This window comes from Amblyomma mixtum, chromosome 3 (assembly GCF_055824585.1).
Source record: "Amblyomma mixtum isolate Tamu chromosome 3, ASM5582458v1, whole genome shotgun sequence".
NCBI lineage: Eukaryota > Metazoa > Arthropoda > Arachnida > Ixodida > Ixodidae > Amblyomma > Amblyomma mixtum.
The window spans coordinates 243633139-243656734 of record NC_143014.1 but is presented as its reverse complement, the minus strand read 5'-3'; the positions used below and the strand labels follow the sequence as shown (position 1 = coordinate 243656734).

The 23596-nt window shown below is 47.8% G+C and overlaps 1 protein-coding gene across 1 annotated transcript in view; it reads right to left on the bottom strand.

Annotated features, from left to right (window-relative positions):
- Nucleotides 1–5991: 5991 nt before the first annotated feature.
- The window catches only part of LOC149354201 (uncharacterized), a 102633-nt gene continuing 85028 nt past the window's right edge, over nt 5992–23596 (bottom strand). Inside the window, exon 5 of the mRNA XM_089577471.1 lies at nt 5992–8872. Within this exon, the coding sequence (XP_089433597.1) occupies nt 8685–8872 (188 nt within the window). The 3' untranslated portion in view covers nt 5992–8684. The remainder of the gene's footprint in view (nt 8873–23596) is intronic.

Here is a 23596-nt window from a genome sequence, read left to right as displayed (position 1 = left end):
ATGCCCAGATGCAGTGCGTCGTTCTGCGAAAGTGGTCTTCAGGCACGCGCTCCCGTGCAACCTCATAACAGGTGGAAACGAACACGAGGGGCGTATTCAACTCCTGGATTCCTGGTACCACCACTTCTGCCTAGCTGCCACGACGTGTCTTCCGGGGTTCCCCTTAAACGTCACCCAAGGCACCCAAGTATTGACCCTGCGACTTTGTGTGTGCATCTGTCAGGGTAACAATGACCCAAACGCCAGCTGCATACTGCGGAGACGAGCGTCTGCCAAGCGCCTGCCATTCAACCGGTCCTAGCTCTTTTGTCAACCGCGGGGTGACGCCGCGGCCGGTGTTCGCCTTTGGGGCATTTCCTTGGAACAAGATATGAAATCCACCTGGCCGGAAACGACTAGCCCGTCAACATGCTCTTCTGGACAATTCCGAGTATCCAAGGGCCTCAGCCGAGGAAGACGACGAAGCGGTGAACGACCTTGGAGCACCCGGACGAAGTCCCTACGATTGGTTGAAAAAGGCGGGAAGATCTCGGGAGGGTCTATTTAAAGCGCTCGAGCCGTTCATCGAGAAGCCATTCCCGGAGCGACTCCCTGAGCGATCCGTTCAACGTTTCCCTGAGACTTCTCAGTTTTTACCTTGTTTGTCATTTTTGTAAATAATCATGTAAAAATGTAAATACAGTTTTTCCTTCACTTCCCCTACTCCCCGTCTCCGGCCCACGTTCCTTCCTCCTTCGGCACTGCGGCGGTGCTCCTGGACCCGATGCCTGGTGGGACACGCTACTAGCTCGGCAAAACATATCAGCGCCCGTCCTTGTGCTCTTCTCGTCCATGTATGTCTTTTTTTGCTCATTTCCCTTGCTTAGGTATGTACAACCGACTCGCCCAGCAACGTGCACACTTGACGTTTTAAGTTCATTTAACGTGTACTGGCATCCGCAATACACGGGTATATTTTGGTTTGGTTTATGGGGTTTAACGTCCCATAGCTACTGAGGCTATGAGAGACGCCGTAGTGGAGGGCTCCGGAAATTTCGACCACCTGGGGTTCTTTAACGTCCACTGACATCGCACAGCACACGGGCCTCTATAATTTCTCCTCCAAAGAAATTCAACCGCTGCTGCCGGGATCGAACCCGCGTCTTTCAGGTCAGCATCCGAGCGCCATAACCACTGAGCCACCGCGGCGGCTCGGGCATATTTTCGTGCGTCGAAATGCTACCACCGCGGGCCGGATTAGAGCCCTTGAATGCCATAGCCGCTGAGTCACCGAGGCGGGCCACAAGTCGATCTCTACTTCCTCTCTGCGTAATTCTCATTCGAACCATAATCAAGTTGCGCCACTCTCCTCGTGTCCTCAGCTCCTTCTGTTTTTTCAGACATGTTTTTTTTTTTTGGTCGCTGACCAATCTGCGACCTCTCAATTCGGGGCACCGCGAAACTGAGCTCACATGTCCTCGAAACGCTACCGCATCAAGGGACCTGCGTTATCTTATGCCTGTCTCGCATTTTGTTTAAACTCGGTAACACGGATCACTGATTACGCCCGAGTGATTGAAGTAGTTGCTTATGCTTAGCTCAAGGAGCCGTTTTGTAATGAGAACCGTTTTTCCTGCAAAAGCAAAAGCAGCTCGTCTCAGGTAATACGGCGGCTGACCTAGTTTCTTGAGCTCTATGAGCTTGAAAGAAGCCACTGAAATTTTCGTGTCGAACCGTGTCGAAGGATTACCGGCCTGCTTTCGTGAAAACAGAATGGGTATACCATTAAGAGCTCTGCTATAGGAGTGGTTGAAAGCTGAGCTGTTTGCTGAATCGTTCACTGCGAATCCGCTTAAAGTACTTACAGGTCGGCGTTGCAATAAGAGAGTTGTTTCTCGAATTGCGAAGCTCAGTGAAAGGAAACAGTCGTCCGCTTTCTGTCACAGATGCTGGGCTCTGCATCGTTTTTGTAGCGAGAGCTACACCACGCCAGCCGCTTCGCGTGGTCAGCGCGGCTGCGCGCTGAGCCGTGGCACCATGGGCAAGGCATCGCGCTGAACGGGCGATGGCGCTCCTTCGTAAAATTGAAAATTGGTTTTTGAGGAAAGGCAATACACAGTAACCGTCTCACATATCTCTATGGACGCCCGATCCACACCATAGAGGAAGGGATAAACAGTGATATCAAAGAAATTGTTTATGGTTTAGGAGGGTTTAACGTCCCAAAGCGACTCAGGCTATGAGGGACGCCGTTGGGAAGGGCTCCGGAAAATTCCACGACCTGGGGTTGTTTAACGCGCACACACATCGCACAGTACACGGGCCTCTAGAATTTAGCCTCCATTGAAATTCTAGCCGCCCTCCTCGTCAGTTGTGCGCATGCGCGGAGTGTCGTCAAAAATGCGGCTGGTATATATATCACAACGATACGGAGCCCGTGGTAGAAATGGACAGCTCGGAAGAAGCTAGGGCTGGTCGTAGGAACGAAGACAAGAGGAGGCGGCGAGCCGAGGAGACCGAGCAAGAGCGCGCTAAGCGTCTCGATAAGCGACGTAAGGAAGACGCGGCTAGACGGGCCCGCTTGGCCGACGACAGTGCATCCACGACGACAGATGACTATGAATCGAGTTCTGTTTCTCTGAAAGAAGCTGGACTCTCGCTGCTCTACCAGGTTTAACCAGAGCTAAACCACAGCCAATTTTTTTTTTACTAGGTGCAGTGATTACTCATTGAGCCCAAATGCGCATGTTGTTTTAATTATCCTTATTTTACCAAGACGTGCAGTAAAAAGCTGCGTGAAGAAAAGTAAGGCCACTGTACACACCGAGCCCGACGTGCCAGCGCCTCCGATTCGTCACCTCTCGCATTCTGCGCAAGCATCTCGGTGCGTCTGTCTAAGCTTTGCTCACATTTATGAGTACGTATCTGCGAACATGTGCGCGAAAAGCTTACTGCGCTGAAGTTTACATGTGGTCATCCCGACTGAGAATGCTGGCGAGGCGCGAGAGCAAAAGAAAAACAACAACAAAAGAAATTGAAACAAGAAAACTCAACGCGGGTGTCCCGCGCGTTCGCACAGTTTCGACGCTCTTATGCTTGCCTGCCTCTTTTTCCCAGTGCACTCGCTCAGACCACCATCTGAATCCCAAGTTCAGTAGGCGCGTTCTATTCCCGAGACTTGGATTCCGAGCATGGACAGCGGTCGGCGAGCGTGTCGCTTTTTTTTTTTTATATTCTCACGAAGGCCGCGCTTACTGCGAGTCGTATTGGGAGAGATAGCCACGGGCGGGCTCAGATGGCTGGAGCGCGCTGCCAATGGTGTATGTATATTGGGCAAGCTTCGTTGAGTTCGATATGTTGTATAAACATCCGAGCCGTGGGAACGATTCGCAGCTGTGCATAAGGGACGCATATAACTTTTTGACCCTTCGCTCATGCGGGAGGAACGGATACCAGTAAGACTGTTGAGTGTCTGCTGCTACGTTTTGTTTGGCTGTTTGAACGCACGGTCAGGGAAAAGCTACTGGGTTATTCGTACAAAGCATACGTGATGGCTGGTCTTGCTTCATACGGTATTCTTGTACATTTATTCGTTGAAGTTTCCGCACTGGCAGATGCACAGTCGTATGATTTCCCTGTATAAACACCACAGAAATGTTTTACATTCTGAAGCGTGAAGCGTGCTCCTCACACTCGCCTCCGTGTCAGGACGTCTACCAAGCGAAGTATAAGGCACAGGTTCTACGCAATACATGCATGTGCCCTGCGGCAAGTGTGAACAAAGCGGACAGGGTGGGGGCAGACGAGGTTGTTCAGAGCTGAACAGTGACTTGCCTGATCTCGTATTTGCATTTTTGCGTTAAATATGGAGTAGGATAATAGAGAAGACAGGTATTAAGATAACAATAGAGAAAGAAGCGAGTCGCAACAAAGTAGAGTGCGAAGTAGCGGCAGTGACAGTGACAGAAAAAAAAAAGTCCCTCCAACATCCTTCGAACTTCCATCCTTCGGTGCAAGCAGCACCGAGGCTGTGCCATGAGTGCGGCAGGTGAAGAATATACGTACCTGAGGTGTCGTATAGCTTTCTGGCCGCCCATGTTTTTTTTTTGTTGTTTGTACCCCTCACTGTGGTTCCAGTAAGATGTCTTCGTTCAGCTTTCTCTCACTGGTCCCACTGGAGTAGCTTGGTGATTACCGTAGACGATCAGTAGTTATGCCAGGATGGCGAAACAACACAAGAACTAGTGGCATTTCTGTCAAACACCAAGGAGCATTTATTCAGTAACATGGTCGTCATGAAAATAAAACAAAAACAACGCGCCTTTACAGTAGACACACAGCTGTGTTTGCTTACATTGACAGTCTTTGGTGAGTGCTTCACACTTTTTTTTTTTACATGTTATGCCCGTGTGCCCAAGCAAGACTAGACAGTAATGACGAACGGCAGCGAATTTTTCAAACTACGCTAGCGTATGCTGTACACGTGAATAGACGCACCCGTTCGAAGGGAAGATATATGTACAAGGACGCACAGGCACCAAGCGATGCTGCCGCAGGTGTGATACAACGCGGTAGTCCCGCCAGCTCTGCTTGCCTGTCTCATGCACTCCGAACGGGAGCGTCGAATTGGTTTCTCATCAGAGCCCGCTATACTTGTATGGCAACAGCTGGCGGAATATGATGAACTCAAAACAAAAAAAAAAAAGCAGTAAAACTGTTTATGTGCCTCAGCATGAAACAATGACATCGGTCAGGGCCATTACTGCACGAGTTCGTATTTTGCGCCGACAGCCTTCTTCCGCTATGTATGTACATGTATTCAGATGCTGCCCCTGAAGGTCTTAGTTCGAGACGGTTTGACAGCACTGTTCACCCCGCAGTTGCAACCAGCTTTAATGGCTTGTCGAGCAAACAGCATCCTACCCGGAACCTGGTGCTTGCGCAATGAAAAGGGGCCGCATCTTGCGTGCAACAAGAACAACAACAAAAAAAGTTCGAGAAAAAGGCGCCGAAAAACTCCAAGAAAAATAAGTGTGCGTTCAGTAAATCTGGAATCAAGAAAAAGCAAAACGGCCCACTCAAGAAGGATTTATCGAGCCGCTTTGATTATCTAACGGTCACCGACTAGTTTAGCTCCATGGCGCAGATCCTTGCGCAGATATTCTCTGTATCTACACGCTTTTGTTTTTAGGATTTGGCAACCAGGATGTGCGCAGCGTAGGTCGCATTTACAACTAAGAAGTAATAAAAAGTTCTGGCACCCAGCCGATGCTTAGTCGAGCTACGAGGTTACATTAATATTGCACTGTGGTCTCAGTCATAAGCTTTGACTAAAAGTGCACAGACAGCATTTGTCCAGAATGAGCAGCCTGCTAGGTTTGGTTGCGTTCCATTCAGTGTGGCTCGTCGTGCGTCACCAGCGTTCAAAATCTCTCGAATGCGAGAGAAACTCTCGGCTTCACCCCTACGGAGCTTAAGCCTTCCGCGGGGGCTACAAGTGCTCCACTACACGACTTAGAAGCACACACCATGGGCTGTACATTTTGGACAAAGGCTGTGCGCATGCTGCTTCGTCGTCTCGATACTAATAATAAAAATGTAAATTCCCTGCATTTATGAGTGCACTGCTTCTGTCAGGACATTGGAGAAGTCGCCGAGTTTCTCGCTATGTTTTGAAATAAATTACTGGCTTACAGGCTTCGATATACCTAACAAAAAAAAGGGATAGCTCGCACAGGAATTCGAGAATTTAAGGAAACGAAAAAAGGTGCTTACGAAGGTTACTGCGCTTGAAGCTCTTCTTACCCCTCTTCGAACAACGCGGCCTGAGCACAAAGATGGCACGTCTTGTTTTCAGAGAGATACGCGAGTGGCACTGTTTCGCAATGTTTCTCATCTTGACACCAGGTGCCGTCTGTTGCAAAAGTTTACAGCCCACCGCGCCTTTGAAATAAACTGCGCGGTGGGCTGTAAACTTTTGCAACAGACGGTACCTGGTGTCAAGATGCGAAACACCCCGCTGAACGCAACTCCCGGTCTGTCTCCCCCTTTCTTTTCTTTTCAGTGGGCTACCTTTAAAGCTATGGCTTACGAAAGATTTAGAAGGCATGGTACGTTCGATCTAGCGTCCAAAATTCAGATGGGAGCTCCTGCGCAAAAGCCCGGCCCCTTAGACATTTTACAGTTGATCTAAGACAAGTACCGCTAATCGTTCCTCAGCAATGATGTATGCTGGGCCTTAGGAAGCGCTGATATATATAGGAATAGTGAAAAGGCGCAATGTGCTAACTCGCCGTTAACTTGCCCTACCATGGTTTGCTGTAACGAAAGCATTACAAAACACGCCTGCGTTTAAAGTTTTTTCTGAGAAATGTCGGTGGTATACGTGCGAGTGCCAAGAGGCCTGGTATTCAGATACTCGATAGCTGCGCCCTTCAGATTCTTCAACACAGATTCAGAGACAATAGTTATTCGAGTGAACTAAAGCGTTTTGAAGGTAACGTTCATAGCAGGCGAAGCTTTCTTTTTTTTTTTTTGGTGACAGACTAACTTAATATGACTAGAATCGCAGCGTGGAATTGTCAGTTGCTAGTTTCAGTGTTATGTTCATAGTATTTACATATGGTGGGATGTGAAGTTCAATTGTTGAATCGCGAATGCTCACTGGGAACAAAAGGTAATCCAAAGTTCGCATGCACCTGATCGTCAAGATAAGTTGAAATTTATCGCTTTCTCAGTTTTCCAAAGGCATCTTCTCGCTAGCCATCTTGCCTTTCCTTTCTTCTGCGGCTTTCTTTCTCGGTGCAGGAATCTAATAATAGTTACACTCTAAAGAAGAATTAGTCTGTATGGGAGTAAAAGAGAGTAGGCTATCCTCTAGTGTACTCCGCTTTTAGGGGGAGAGTATTGGGTCCAAGGCCTGAGGTTGATTTTCATCGCTAAAGATACAGAATACTTACGGCTGGCAACAGCCTTTTCAAAACGTGCGAAGTTCTAGAAGTTGCGAATATTTTAACCGAAGTTTCTTCCTCCTCTATTTGCTAACCTCAAGACGTCCGGTGCTGCTTTAAGAAGCCTCCCCTACTTGCTAACTGCATCAAGTTACTATGATTTGTGATGGGAACATGCCTGCGTTGCCAAGAGTAAGCATTCCGCATACTTAGTGACCGAAATCTACCCCAGTACTTGGACAATATACCCTGCAACTAGAAGAGGGCACGCTACAGGACAGCGCACTCTCTTTTTACACCTAAATAGGCTAATTCGTGTTTAGAGCGTACTTCAACATCACTCTTGCGAACTAATCTGCAACAAACCTCAATCAGAACGCAAGTGCCGTAAGTATAAGTTTTCACAGACTTTTATGGCCGTTCTTCTCCTAAAGAGCACTCATGGCCACCCACTTTCGCTGGGGAAGGAAAAGTACTTAACGCCCGTTTGAAGTTACGTAGCTCGAGCTTCTTTCTCCGCCTAAAGCCTGTTTCACATGGAAGCGAATATGCTAGCGAAATCTGCCGCCGCGACGGAAAAACCTGTTTTGAGTCGTCGCTGCGACGAGCGGCTAGGTTTCAACAAGTTGGAAATTTTCGCAGCGACGCGCCGCTCAATCGCTCAGTCGCTTGCATGTGAACCGGCCTTAACTACCATGGAAATGCAGTGCAGCAAATAAATCACCAGCAAATTATTGGACACAAGAAGCGTTCTTACGCAATGACACAACCTCAAGCTGGAATAGCTAGCTATTCGCGCAGGCTTTTAACGACTCGCGAATGTGGAAGGTCAAAATGACTTAGTGACTATTGTCACGTCGGTAAGATGGATACATCCGGGAAGGTGGCATCTGGTGGCGACTTGTATTAGAGAGTTTAGCGTTGCGTTACTATATGCCGCTCCCACCAGCAGACAACAGCGCATGCGCAGATGACACCTCGGGTCCATCTGCGCACGCGCTGTTGGAGGTTCGTAGTAGCTGTATACGGTGACGTTCAGCTAGTAAAAATTTCTATTGCCAAGAAGGTTTCACCTGATGTCAAGATTCTGAAGACCTCGCCAGAAGGCTTCGTAAGCACCAGGAGCCGATTTACACTACAGCCCCACATCGGTCATCCTATAAAGGCGCAAATACAGCCGGTAATTCGCCCAAAACCCCGCCGCAACACAGCAGGTTAAAAATGAGCAACCAATACGCGTCAAGCATTGTAGGTGCCCCGTAGTTTCACATTCGACACGGCTGTGACGAACTAATAGACCTAACAAAGCAGTCACTGTTCTGCTGCGTGCAGAAGAGACGCTGCTTAAGTGCGTCCTGCGTGACTGCGCAGGGCACACACAACCAGTCGTGTTTCCCTACAGACGCAAGCGGCAATGAGCAACATTATATAAGCAGAGGCCGCCTGCGCTGTACACAAGTAAACGGATTCGCGTGAAGTGACCGCGCCATTTGCCAGCTTCGCCGCACTGCAGCCTTCCCTGCCCGCGTGAGTAAAGGGCTTGTGGACGCTGAAGACGTTCCCCTCGCTTCATTCAGTCTTTCTGATTGGCGTGGCTCACACAAGCCGCTTTCCGAAGCTTTCGTCCGGCCGTTCAGTCCGCGCTGGGAAGGCCACGCACGGAGCTTCTTCACACGAGACATGGGCAGCGCACGCAGGCATCAGCGGGGGCGACGGCGGAGGCAGCGGCTGGGGCGGGAGACGCGGCCGAGGTTCTTAGATGGGCCGGATGTCGGCGTGCTGCGTCTCCTTGTGCCTACGCAGGTCCACTTTCCTCTGGAAGGCCCGGCCGCACACCTCGCAGGCGAACGGCTTGAAGCCGGTGTGTTTACGGCTGTGGGTGATCAGGTTCGACGACTGGCTGAACGCCTTGCCGCACACAGCGCACTTGTGGGGCTTTTCACCTGCGAAGAGCGGGGAGCAGGGGCTGATGTTAGTGGCGGCAATTTGGATGCGCGATTGGCTAAGCGAAATTGACCAGAATTGCAAAAGTCGGCGCCCCCACAATCGTCCGAGACGACAAATTCTTAAATGAACAATTTAAAAGGAAGTGAAGATTAAATAAGCGCAGCTTTAAGGCGCTCGTGAACTTGACACAACAATTTCACAAAACAACGGAGTATTTTCCACTAATTACCTGCGACTATAGATGCTGAAAATTACGATATACATATCGCGTCAACCACTCGGAGAAAAAGAATGGCTAGAAAGAGCATATACCAAATCAGGACAAGGACGCACCAAATAATCCAAGAGCCAGTAATCAGACAGTTAATCCTGCCCCTGCCACATCAAGCTGAATGAGCTTACATCAGTGAAGTCGCTTCTTTGCGGCGTAACTGCCTGCATGACATGTGAAAACGGACGTCAACAATATGTTTTAATTTATTCCAGCACCAGAAGCAACAGAAAAGTGTGCTCCTTGACTTGCTGAGTGAACAGACTCAAAACATACTTGTAATAATCGGTTTGTGAAAAAAAAAAAAAAACATGTGAGGAAGCATAATTAGTCGAGATATTCGATGGCCCAGCCACACGAGTAGAATTTGTGCAATTTGTATCGCTGAAAGTGGGCGTTTCATATTTAGGAGCGTGTCCCAAGAATAGCGCTTTTGCGGATTCATTTGGAGATAAGGGATCATAGCGTGGGATTAAATTTTGTTTCAGCTGCGAACTGAAGCGTCAAGCACCGCATAAAATGAAATCACTGCCTGCACAAGAACGTTGTCGCACTGTAACAATAAAATCTCAGTGTACCGAAGAAACTTTTCTCAGCTTGCCTTGCACATAGAAGTTGTGTTCGTTATATTTATTTGTTATACTCAAAGGTTCCTGGCCGGGACATTAGGAAAAAAAAATGGCTCCATAATTAAAAAAAAAAAAACAAATGTCGGATTCCCAAAGAAAGGAGGGGTCCAAAACAACCCATCTAGTGTCAGTGCAAATTAAACAGAATGAAGGTGTTAATACAAAAGACAAAGCGGTAAGCTGAATAAAAGTAATAAAAAAAAAAACTTCTTACAGTCCCAATGGAAGAGGCATCATTTACCAACTTCTAACAACTCCTGCCAGGCGCCTGAAATAACTTGGCTGCGCGGAGGCCATAAATACGAGCGTTCTCGTTTCTCCGACGGCGGTGAATGAAATTACTCGAGCGATCACTGTCGCCACTCCGGCCGGTATATACCTCGCGCTCCCGGCTGAAGCGCGCCAGGCAGCGAGAGCCCCTCACTGCGTGTTCCCGCTCTGCGGCATGTAAAAGAGCAATTGGGCCGACGATTGCCGCGATCAGTGCCTCATGAGGCAGGCAGAGATCCCCCCCCCCCCCTCCTCCCCCAAGCCCCTTCTCCCGCCAGTAGGGCCGGCGGCGGACGTGTCACGTCGCAGCGAACCCATCGCGTAACACATTCAATATGGCGCTCTTTTATCTTGCTCTTTTGTGCGGCCCCCTCTTGCTCTCAATGACTAAATCAGCGAGTAATTTTTCGTGGGAGCTGCTGCAGTGGCAGGGCTACGCCGGCGGCGACCCCTGGTTGGGAAGCGAGGGGAGAGTGGGCCCCCTGGCAGCAGCGCGTTCGGCTGTGAGCCCGGGTGCAAGATGAATGGGCCCCGTTTCAGTGAATAGCTATCGACAGTGAACAGCAGAGGCCGCGAGGAGGACGCCTGCACACGGACTGGAAGCGCGCACCAGGCGGTGCGAACGCCACTTCCTCGGAGGAGTGCACGATACGCGCAGTCGTGCTGCGTTTTTGAAGGGAGGAACTCGAAATGATGAGCCCAATACTGCTATGCGTCTTCCCTGCGTCGTCTTTGGCTCTGGGGCTGTTGGTAATAACGAAGCTTCGCTCGCTGACTGTGCACAGAAGGTTTCGTCCCCCAGATTTATTCTTTGCACAGGAAGAAAAAAAACTTGATTGTAGCCTACACTTTGCTTTGCACTAAGTCCCAATACACCTTGGAGCGGTATGGTGTCAGCAAAGTACACAAAATACAAAGGCATTCTTTCTTAGAAACAACCTGTCATATCAGAGCAAAATGACTTTGCCGTGCATTTATCTTCACAAAAGATTTCTTTGTTTTAGCAGCTAGGGGTCAACATAATATCTAGACTGATTAGCTTTAAATATTTTTCCATGCTTGGCGTATGGTAGCCTTAGTCCTTATGCGCTTTAAAACCCAACAAAACGTTTTTTAACTTTTTTCTATTGCTTCCCCAAGCACTGCTGACAAACCTGGCCAGCGAGACTGTTTTGCCCACATAGAATGATGAGCGTAACATCACGCACATATACGTCGGTGAGACAACCGAGGTGTCATCTGCTCCTTATCGATTCCCAAGCGACAAATAACGACTGCAATGTATGCACTTGAGACTGCCAATAATTTTGGCTGCATCAGAGATGACCGTCATTTTTTTGCTCTACGCGTCCATGATATGCTGACCATGTTGTCGTAAATCAGCACTGAGAAGATAATAAATCTGTGTAAGCAGGACAAATTCAATAGGGGTTGCGAATATTCCAAGCTTTTGAATAGGGAATCGAATATCCTCCTATTCCGGTTGGTTTGGTTGGTTGTGGGGTTTAACGTCCCAAAGCGACTAAGGCTATGAGAGACGCCGTAGTGGAGGGCTCCGCAAATTTCGACCACCCGGGGTTCTTTAACGTGCACTGACATCGCACAGTACACGGGCCTCTAGAATTTCTCCTCCAAAGAAATTCAACCGCCGCGGCCGGGATCGAACCCGCGTCTTTCGGGTCAGCAGCCGAGCACCATAACCACTGAGCCACCGCGGCGGCTCCCTCCTATTCCATTCATCGAACGAATCAAAAAGTGCATGTTAAAGTTATTCAAGAAGAATCTAATATGTTCTCAGGTTTTCGGATATATTTTAGAATAATTGGCATGAAGTTCGAATAAGGCACACCTTAGTTTTCGTCAATGACTGTTTCAAGAGCAGGTACCTCTCCGACGCCACACAGTATGATGTCGAGATGGTCTGCACGCGGGCTCAGCGCGGCGATGCGGACCATTTGAGTCGCGGTGTTCATGATACTCGTACATGGCCTCCAAAACTGGGTGACGCGGTAGGACTCAGGCAGGTTGAGGTTCAGCGAACTCTCCTCTGATGCCTGATCTCGGGGGCCATGGCTCATACTTAGATCTCGCCGCTATCATTTACAGAGGTGTTGTCCTCAGTAGAAAAAGGTAATTTTTCTATACGTAAAACACGTTGGTCATACTCAGTTCGTGTAGCCTACTCCCTTGTGAAGATCAGTGTGCTGCGTCTTCTGACAGCTATAGATACAACTCTATAATTTATAGTGTCGTACTGCAGAGCCATCGTCAGCGCTTCGCTACTTTGCGCTATTATTCATTTTGTACGAATGCTCAGAACACGTAGCGAATATTCGTCAAAATATTAGATTCAACTCTATCACTATTAGATTCGTATTTGATTGCGTTTTCAACACATTTATTCGTTTTCGATTCGGCTGCGAAAAAGTACCATTCGGACATACCTTAATTCAAACCAGAAGCAAAGCTTATTTCATGAGGCATTAGTCTGAGAGTAAGAGAGAAAAACAACAAGTAGCGTACAAAAGCATTAAGTCTCACAGTGCATGGTGATCAAATCGGAACAATCGCTTTCCCAGCTTTCACGGATATTTTCCATTATTTCCTAACTGCAAAAGTCGGCGAATAAGAAAACTGTCGCCTATACGAACCCAAGAAGACAGGAGAGGTGGTTAGTGATAGCTAAACACAGCAGCGATGTGACAACGAGGCACGAGATACACACAAAAAAGTGACACTATAATCGAGGCTGCGCAAGTGAGGCGACAAGTAACTTCGAGAGCTTCGCGCGCCAGTTTTGAAGATGCGGTAAGTCACGGGGCGCCATCCGCTCTAGCAGAGGGACCGTGACTGTACATCCCCATCCGCCGGCGGGGCGCGTGCCTACTGGCGAGCGGCCTAACCCTCCTCGCTGCCAGAGACGCGGCAGGCAGGGCCCCCTGGTGGCGTGCATTGTTAATGGCCAGCCTGATTGTGTGCGCCTCGCCGATGGCGTAATAGCAGCGGGGCAGAGGGGTTGGCTGGCGAAGAACGTGCGGCCCAGCAGCGCCCTTACGGGGCGCAACACGTCCCCAGGGCAATTAAGTAATCTGGCCATCTGCATTCAATCACACGCGGTATGTACAACGCGCGGGGGAGAGGCGAGCAGGGACCGGCTCTTTCGGGGCGCGGTGTAGGCCGAGGGCGGTGCAGGCGCAGAGGCCAAAACACAAACTTCACGTGGTCGCGGCACCGGGCAGAAACGCGTCACTGCGTTTTTGACCCGTGAGCTGTACTTTCGACGCATTCTCGCACTGGCCTTTATTACTGCCCAATCAATTATTTACCGGGGCTGTTCGGCATTCTCCAGTTTATTCCTCGTTTCCGCAGTTGGGTGATTAAAGGCGTGGTCGGTGGTGACGGTAGGCTATTTTCAGAATCAGCCGAGAAAGGTAAAAACGCAAGCTCTTCTTTTTGGGCGAGTTTTGCATCCATTGAGCCTTGGCGAATGAAAGCACAAAGGACTGAACAATGCCGAACCAAATGGAGACAACAACTCTTTATCTCTATTTGAGTTCACATAAGGCGATAATTTTGCGCTCACAGCACATGGACTTAGGGGGTTTTTCGTATATAACAACAGCAGTTTTCAGTTTATGCGGCATGTTAATGATAACATACAGTATAAATCAACACCTGTCTTCTGAATGCATCAACTTATACATGACATTTATGAAATAACCGGGCCTCGAAACAGTTTCTCGCAGGTAAAGCAATCGTCCCCCAAGATACCGATTCTTACTGCTCAGGCTTATGCTCACGTTACGAGGACCGCTTATGTTTTGTCTTTAACATAATCTTGTTTGTTATACTCAGTTTGTCTTAGTTTGTCAATGACGCTGAAAGCGCCAGGCGTGACTGATCCAATGCATTTAATTCCATCGACAAAGGCACCATCCGGGGTGTTTCCACTTTCGCTTATCAAGATTCAGTGCGGTCCGATATAACTGCAGGCCTTTTAACGCCTTTCTCAACGAGTTCCATAAAAGAGACGTTAGTAAACAGGGTCTGGTCTTTTGACCAACGTTGCACTGTTTCGCCAAATAGATATATGTTGCCCGTAGCAGACGTTATACATTCAGCTTGACATTACATGTTTTTACATGGCGGTGAGGTGACAATAAAAATAAAAATAACCATAACCGTCATCAGTCTGACTGTACAGTGCAGGAGAAATGCCTTTGCCATTAACCTCCAATTAACCCCGTTGAGCGCGAGTTGAGGTCGCCTTATCGCTACAGACTTTCTAACCTTTTTAAGGTTACGATATCAGGAGGTAAAAATACATTATAACAATGCATTTAATATTAACATACAGTGGCATGGTAATTTCATAATTGTGAGGGAGAGCAACATGCCTTTTGTTTCAGATTTAGGAGAGTGCATAGAAGATTGCGACGGGGACAGAAGTACAAAATTTCCCCTGCACGAATCGTGGTGCTTAGTGTGTTCCTGTTTTATTAGTGGCAAAGAGTTGCATATACACTGCACGTATCTGGCGACATGCTAAGAGCGGTAAAGTTAACCTGCGAAGCGCAGCCAGAAAGGTGCCATAATATTGCAGAATATTTGAATACAAGTGAATCACACAAAAATATATTTTTCTATGTTGTATTGTATTTCTTTAGTTACATCTAATTAAGCCTAGCTTTCTGCATAGCAGTCCATCATTATTAAACCCCATTTCGAAACGAAACACGAGCTTTCATAGTATGAACACAATGCCACCGGTTATGACAGTCAAATATGTGCTCCTTTTTTTTTGTTTCTAAAAACCACGTGAGCACTTCTGGAGGCCAGAAAAAAGAACCATTCATTTGATACTTGTCCAAAGGTTAACGAATCAACAGTAGCTTGTTCTTGCAAGAAAGTGTAGAAACCATGCTGTGCAATTGGAACAAAATGCCTAGCTTGCGTACGCGTTAGTGACGTTGCGGGGCTGTCTGCTGCACCTTCTGGTTGCGCACACTTCCACCGAAAAGCAGAGCATCTCATAAGGACGGTCGGATTTTTTCATCGTTCGCTGCCAGCCAGTGTTGGCTCCTAGTGATGTTAATTTGATTTTGGGTGAGAACTTTTTCCAGCGCCTTCCCGACGACGACAACGTCTAAGACATTGTGGACACAACTTTCGCCGCCCACCTGTACACCTGAAAAATACTGGACCCGCAAAGCTCCCGCCCCATTACGGCCAGCGCCTTGATAAAGGTCAACACTGCGCAGAAAGCAAGGTAAATTATGTGAAAATAACAAACCAAAACGATATTAAAGATATTTAATTTTTTATTTGAATTATACGCAGTCCGACATTATCATCTGGTTGTTCCAGATAAATCCTACCTGCTAACAGTTAATTACGTTTGCTCAAAGGACAGGAATCAGCTCTGGCCATGTCTACAATAAGGTCGTATTGCACCTAAAGTAGCAGCTCTAGTGTACAGCGCTCCACATTGACAATCTTAATTTGAGTACATTTTTCTGGTTTCACTGAAGCATAATTGCTTTTCTTGTGAATGTTCTTTTTCATTTCCCGGTGTCGAAATATTGAGAGTAGTGCTGTTTTTTTTGTTTTTTTATGAGAGTGTGTGTACGGAACTGCATGACCGCACCGCCCGCGATGTTTGCTCGGGATCCTCAGATACGTCAGGCTAAACTACCTTTCTTGGCAGGTTACTCTTGAATGAATAGAATCAACAATTTTATCTTTCAGAAAATAAAAATGCATGGGCTTACAGTGTCCACAGTGCCCTGGAGGTCCACAATAAACCCTGCTGGGATTAATACGTACAGTTTAACGCGATTTGAAGGTTGTCACGTTCGTTCCGGCTGAAACAGACCGATAATTTTTTTCTGACGTGATGGTCACTTAGCTCGCATCAAAAATGGCAGCGCAAGATATAGGAATCCTTCGGCTAGCTAAGCTCATGCATTCATTGCAGCGTTCGTGCGAAAACAAGCCGCGTAAGAGGAGCTTATTCCGAGCAAGTTAAGCCTGAAGTGGTAACCTTCAAGTCGCGTTTCACTGTACGAGCCTCCGTAAAGGTTTGGTTGGTGGGATTGCATGCCCAGAATGCGTTTTTGCATGGTTAAAATAGATGCCCTTTTGGACTGAACTTTTGGACTGAGTATTTAATATGTTCTCCTAATAATCACGGGCAGACTATCCATGGGTAGTTTCAGTGCAATATATATTTCTCTATATGTTTGTTTGCACACCTAACCGTCATGTTTTTTTCACTTTGACAACAGCCCCTACTGCAACGAATGAATGTCGCAACCCCTTCTCCTCAATGTCGGCGACGGGGGCCCAGTTTTCTTGCGAACTATTCAAGATAGCGGCTGAGTCTGGCGCAAGAAGAGCTTTTGCTCGAGGAATGCAGCCGTGCGCGCCTTCGATTTGGCGCCAGAGGCAGCCAATGACCCTCCGAGGTACGTAGAAGCACGCGGGGAATGGTTGGGGGGGGGGGGGGGGGGGGGGGACATTTGAAGACAATTCTCGGCCCCCTCTCCTGTTTCACTCCAGAAGCGGGAAATTCCACCCACCCCCTCTCCTCTTTTTCTTCTTCCTTTCTCCTTTCTTCTTCCGCTTCGGTGCAGGACCGCCTTCTCGGTCCAATGTTCTGCCATTCCGCCGCAAAGCGAGGCACTCAACCGCAGAAGCGGTTTTCGCCGCACTAAGAATCACCTCGCAGTGAAGCCCACAGTGCGGAGAGCAGCCGCCGCTGCTGTGTGGGCGCTCGGGCGACGATGCCGCCAAAAAAGTCTTCCTTTTTTGTCTCTCTTTCTTCGTCCAACACTGCTAGGAAACGAGAGAATGGGACAGCGGAGGCGCACTGGAGAAGTTTTCGCCGCTGTTTTTATTTTCCCTCTCTTTCTTTCCTTTCTCGATTTCCTTCCATTTCCAGTGGCTCCAAGGAGTCAGTGTTATAAGCCCGCGATAAGGATGAGAGTCGAAATGAGATTCCAGACGACATTTAGACGAGCACTCTTTGAGGAATAGGATGCGGCAAGCGCGTTTAGAGTAAGCAATAAAACATAATCCCGCAGCCTGGATCCACTTATACCCCGTCTCATGTGAGAGCACATCGTCTACGTTCTATATCCTCCTCTTTTTGACCGAGGTGATGCGGCGAACAGGAAAAGATAAAAAAGAAGAAAAAGTCGGAAAAGATTCGCTTTTTTTCTTTCTCCAGCTTACGGAATCTCTTCATGCTCGTAGAGTTTATCTTTCTGTCTCTCTCTCGCTGTCAATTTTTTTTTTCCGCGCGCTGCGCCTCTTGAACAGCTCTGTCTGCGGCCATGCACACAAAAAGATATGCTTAAAAGACGAAAAGAAAAATGGTTCTGTAAGCCTTAGTAAATAAAAACTGTAGACGAAGGGACGGAGAGAGAGGGGGGGGGGGGAGGGGAGGGGGAGAAACGAAAGAAAGGAAATCTAGAATGGGGACAATTTGAAGGCGTGAAAGTTGGCGCGCGTCTTATTGGCAATAAATCAAGAAGTGTAATATTTCCGTTCGCGTTTGCCTTCCCCGCCCCTCTCTGCTTCGTTCCTCTATTTTCAGCGCACAAGGAAAGTTTTTATCGAAACTCCGCGGCGCGTCGTGGGCAGGGTGCGATCCTCGCAAGCGTGCAGGAAAGAGGCGAGATTCCAGCGACGTTCTCGTGGGCGTCGCCTGCGGTTCGGGGTCTGTCGTCGTTGGCGCTGGCGAGATTATTACAGCGCGCGCAGAAGCCCGCAGCGCCGCGGTGATTGAGAGCTTCGGGTGCGAGGCACGCCGGGGCCGCCCGCTTCATATCACTCACATGCCTGAGCCGCGCTGCGCAGTGCCGCCCCGCACTTCCGCCTTGATGCTCAGCCGCCGATCCGTCTCGAAAACAGGCGACTCGGTGGCACCTATCTTTGAGCCAGCAGCGTACGCTGTGCCGGCGCCGGGTCTGCGCGCACTAATTTGCGTCGCTTCGGCGCTGCGATTTACCGCTGGCGTCTCTAGGTGGCCAAATCTATCCGCTTGCGAAGGGTGCACTCGAACAGCGCTTGTTGACGCTTCACGACGAGCACGTTGATCGCTTCGTATTGTCGTCGCGAATGAGCCTGCCGTTACCATGGAGATTGGAGGATGGTTGCACGTGGAAGAAATTACGAAGTTTGCGAGGATAAGGTGGCCCCAGCTCGTGCAGAAAGGGTTAATTAGAGCTCAGTGAGGAAGGTCTTTGTCCTGTAGTGGACGTAATTAGGCTGATGAAGATGATGATGATGTATGTTGCAACGACGTGTTCTCAAATACTTCCTCGAAGCTTGCCCCCTGATAATACGAGCGCCTGGCCCGCTCTCGTCTACGGCAACCGTTAAAGCTCTTTTACAACTGCAGTGCTGCAATTCCCTTGAATAATTTTGTATTTAACTTAAAGAAATCACCCGGTGGGTTTGGTACGAACTTGAAGTGTAGTTTCAGCTCCGACTCGTCTACAGCTAGGAAAGCTACAGCTTTGGGAAGCTAGGGAAAAATCAGCCTCGTAGGTTGAGTAATTAGTGCTCCAGGCTCGTCGTACGCGAGACCGAGGCTAGGTCTTCTGCGGCAGACATCTGGCCTGTCGTTCGTTACTGAACCTGCAGAAGGTTACACGACGATGGCGCACATTTCCGCTAGAGAAAAGCACGCAACACTCTTTTGAGTCAACGTGGTTTAGCAATTGAAGATAATGCTAGGCCTATGCGGCAGAAGCAGGCAAGAAGTGTCGTGCCAGAGAGAAGGCGATTAAGAAACCCAGTTATAATGAGGGCAGGCGTTCGAATAAGCTACAGTGGAAGTGAATACAATTGGTTCGCCTAAAGTGAAACAGGACCTCGAAGGGAATGGGGGAACGTTTGTGAGCAAAGAGCGATCTTTAGCACCGGTATACCGATACAAGTGTACGACAGCGCCGGAACGTCGTTGTACAGCAGCCGAAGAGTGGCTTGCATGAGCACTGGTGCCCTTCGGCGAAAAAAGAAAACAATGATTGAATGCAGCTTTGCTTCGGCTCGTGTTCTCGCGGCTTTCAGGTGTACAGAAACTGGCTAATTAGAGAACTCTCAATAGTATACGAAGAGGACGCATGAAGTTGCTAACAGTGTCAGTATCGCTTATTAGGAAGGTCCTGAGGCGTATCGCATGTTCGTACGCTTTTAAGCTGGTTCATTTGTCGAGATTGCGCTCTGTAATTAGGACGTGTTTACCCTTTCTAACCTTGCAATGTTCGCTTTTAAAACGAAGAGACTAGTCAACACATTAGATCTAACCTTTTCAATCATCAACTAGCCCGCTAGAAAACGCTTCTACTAAAATCGAGTTCCTCGCTATCCAAGAGTCTTTATTGTATTGTTACCTAGCTTCAGTAACACTGGTGAAACGCGAAAATTTACGCCGTGATGCATAATATGCAGAATATGACTACACGCGGGCAAGATATTTTCTTAATGAATTTCTTTTCAGGGTAGACGAGAGCTACGAGTATTGTTCGCGCTTGTTTCGTTCGAAACTGATGGAAAAAGAAGAGAAAAGGTGTTTTGCCAAACCTGATGCAAAAAACTTTTTACACCCAAGAACAGAGAAACATCCGCAGTTGCGGATCTCTCTACTTTTTTAGGTGTGTGATGCGGCAAATGTTCTCCCTTTCTTCCTTGTTTTAGAGCTGGGTGTACTGACGTGTGAAAGGAAAAAAAGGTAACTAGGATGCCTGCGCCTTTCTTGACCTAGCTGTTTTCCATGGCATATCTGACATTCGTCGTTTATAAATTAATGGCCAAAATACAGCTTCTGAGCTAGTCGTATCGAAATAAAAAAAAAAACAGCTCCTTGTATTGATTTACAGCAATGAAAAAAAAAATATTCAAGAATCATTTATTGTCAGTACATTAAGCGCCAAAAGAATAGAGTACAAGGGGTTTGCTCCTGGCCCAAGCTGTATGGCTTCTTATGCATGCTGCATGGCTTGCTATGCAAAACAGTTTTGCCGTTCGTTCGGGAACAAGACGCACAAGAACGGGGGACATCACAAGCTACCCGCCATGTTGGCACTGTATAACAAAGGGTCTAAATATTTTTTCGTTTTACTTTGCTATATTAGGTTTCAATGTGACGGAAACTGCCCGCAAGAAGCCTCAAGTACGAACATGTTGACAGCGGGAGGTCACCAAAATCGCTTCTGTGTAGTGATGCACAAACTTGAACGAGAACAAGAGTCCTGCTGACGAAACTTTGGTCAGCGGGCTTCCCTCCCCTTGCTATAGTCTGTGCTGCAAGGATTAAATTCTTCCTCCTCTGTTCTCTTCTCAAGGTAGTTAAGTGCGCAGTGTGGCAGGTGTGAGTTTTGTCAAACCGTACTCTCGTTTCCTGGATCGAGACATGCGCTAAAGTAATAACAGGGGGCCTTTGCTACAAACGGCATAATCCTGCTTCTAACTATTCTGTTGGCTTTGAAGAAATGAAGGCCTATCAAGACCGGCAGATGTCATAGGGTAGCCAACGTTTTTCTCACCTCTCTGAATGAGGGCCGTTTTCAGCCTATTTTACTTTAAATAAAGTTACGCGTGGGCAAGTTTTCAAGGAATATGTTTCGACGATTACGCCGTCTGGAGATTGACGACGGCTGCTTGTAGCTGCTCTGTTGTTCAGGGAGTGTTACGTACTTACAGCCGCACACGCACCACTACGAAGACACGACCACTAGAACGAGAAATCCAAGAAAAAAAATAAAGCAAAGAATGGGAGAAAAACCCGCAAATGAAAACGTTCTACCATTTGTGCATCTTTTTTCCTCTCATCCCAGGTATTGTTATGCGCACACATGGTTCTCATTCTCTCTCTCTCCCTCTCTCTCTCTTTTTTTCAAGCTTTTTCTGGACGCTCGTAGCCTCATGACTGAGCACTCAATGGCAGTGAAGGAATCAGCGCTTCCACAAGCAACTTTCGCCGTCATTACGAAAGAGAAAGAAAAAAAACCTAGACTGAGCGCACTGTGTGCGTGCACGTTTAGTATATCCCTGTTGGCGGCAATTAGGTCATTTCTATACACGCCTTCAAAGATTCCACAGCCTAAACAGCGCCCCGTGGTGTGCATGAGCGCTGCCTGATTCGCGTCGCGTCTGCACAACGGCGTCTCCTGCCTCCCATGTCGGGGCAGCAGCGCCAGGGCCTGCTCCGAACCTCGGCAGATTCTCGCTCGTGCCCGGCGAGAGCCGCCGCTCGGGTCCGGGGTTGCAGCTGCGGGCACCGGAACGCGCGGGTCAATTCCCGAGCGCACTTGCATGCAAATGACCGGCCCACCCCTCCCTTCTCGCGCACTCCTCGCTTCGTCTTTGTATATACTTTCCGCCGCCGCCCTGGACGCCTGGGCGAGCCCGTCGCTTGAAATCTAGCGCGGTGCATTTGCATGTTCGCTAATCAGCGGCCCTCGACGGCTAATGACGCCTCCGCGGTGATGATTATGATGATGAGCGGGCTCTCTCCGCCTTCATCAACGAGTTCTCCAATCTCGCGCGCAACGCACCACCGGTAACGCTGCGCTGTCCCTTCGTTTATTCATCGCGCGCATTTTACCTCTGGCTCGTCTGCGTCCTTGCTTAGTTACCTTTTTTTTTTTACGAAGCGCATTTATTTTCCTGTCGGGTTTCTGTTTTTTTTTTTGTTTCCATGTTTCTGTTTTCTCCCTGAACTCAGGAAAACCTGTAGCACAAAAGTGCGCGACAGTTCAACGCACTCTTTATGCGCATAGCGAGACCGATCTCTGCGGTTCACTGTGCCAGAATTAGCCAAGCAGTGCATGGACAAGTTCTGTGTAGTAACGCTAGCGCCTGCGGCTCGCAGCAGAGAAATTAAAAGCTTCTCTTGAGCTAATAAAAGCGCAGTACCAGGGCTCTCATGCAGAATTACCTCTCAGCAGAACAGTTCAGGCCGCTTCAATAAGCGATAATTTCTTCCTAAATGCAAATGCTTCCCAAGACCATAAAGGCCTTGATATGTTTGTGCCTGTCACTGTTTCTGAAGTATATTAACTGGGCTGTATAATCCAGTAGACATTTTTCTTTGTCGTAAATAGGCAAAATCGATATGCACCTAATTTTCTATGCACGGAAATGAGTTGACGACAATATTATTGCTTTCGTTTTCATCAAGCTGTAATATAGTTTTGTTGTGCTATAGCGCCTGCGCATGCCATTGTTTGTTTCACCTTAACTATTCTAGCCCCCACTCATCCCCCCCCCCCCCCCCCACCAACACACAAACAAAACAGAAATCCCGATTAGGCTTCATGAAGTCAGTTCCTATACCTTTCATACTGTGCTTGATATGTGAAAGGATTCTATTTACATTTCCGGAAGGTCACTGAAGAGATAGTGCTTGCGAAGGAAGAGTCACCGATTAAATTCAAGCAGAAGTACACACAGATCCTAACCTATAGCAGCCGAAAACATAGATAACAGAATGCGAGCCGCCAACAAATTCTAAAGTGACCATCCTGCCAGAGTGCTGCCATTGCAACGTGCCCCACTATACAAAGGTGACAGTAGTCTTTTTTTGCTTTTACTTTATTTCTACCGATAGGCTTCTTATTTATTTATTTAGCTTAGAAAACACCCCATCTTTTTTTTTTTTTTTGCTATGGCTATGAATCCTTCGCGCAAACTGTTCAAACATAAATACTGAAGCAGTTATTGAACCAAAGTTTCTACTTTTTCTCATTCTGCAGTAATTGTTACAATTATGTTTGTGCGCACCCACAGATAAAGTGAGCTATGCGCGAAGCAGTAAGGACAGCGAAGTATATCCTTTCTTTCTACGTTCCCGGGAGGAGAATTTGAATTCGCAAATTTATGCATGAACAGACCATATAACCATACAAATACGACCACAACGCTTCCACTCCGGCTGCTAAGTCGGTTTCTTTGCTATCGAACCTTCCGCTTTCAACCTGCAAAAAGTTGTGCTGGGCTTGTGGTGCACTCTAATTTCATTGCCTCTAGAAAACAAGATTTTTCTGTTGCACTAGTTTAAGTAATAACGACCTAGTGTGTTTGAAAGCTGACATTGCCACCACAAATACGCACACAAGAGAAGAGTTCCGAGCTTTGCGTTCATGCTGGCTCGAATGCTATGAGGTCACTGAGTTCAGACCTACTTTACTGTTTAGTTTTATCCAAGATCTTTCTTAGCACTCTTCTGAAGAAGGTTTAGCAGCAGTATATTTTTGTATCGCAATTCTATTGGTACTAGGTTTTGTTAATCTTCAGCAGTTGTTGGGATAACGCTGTCGCTGCAACAGCTGTAATGACGTGTATCTATACAGATATACCAAAGTGTATACAACGTTTTACTGCTATAGTGCTTCATTCAACTATTTTTCTTGCAGTAACTTGTCCTCACGCGGTTTAATAAGCAGCGTAATAACACCTGCCAACAAAATTATCATCGGTGTACCAATTGTTAACGCCCGAAAAGTTTCTGTTTAGTAACGAAAAACTTACGGCTTTCA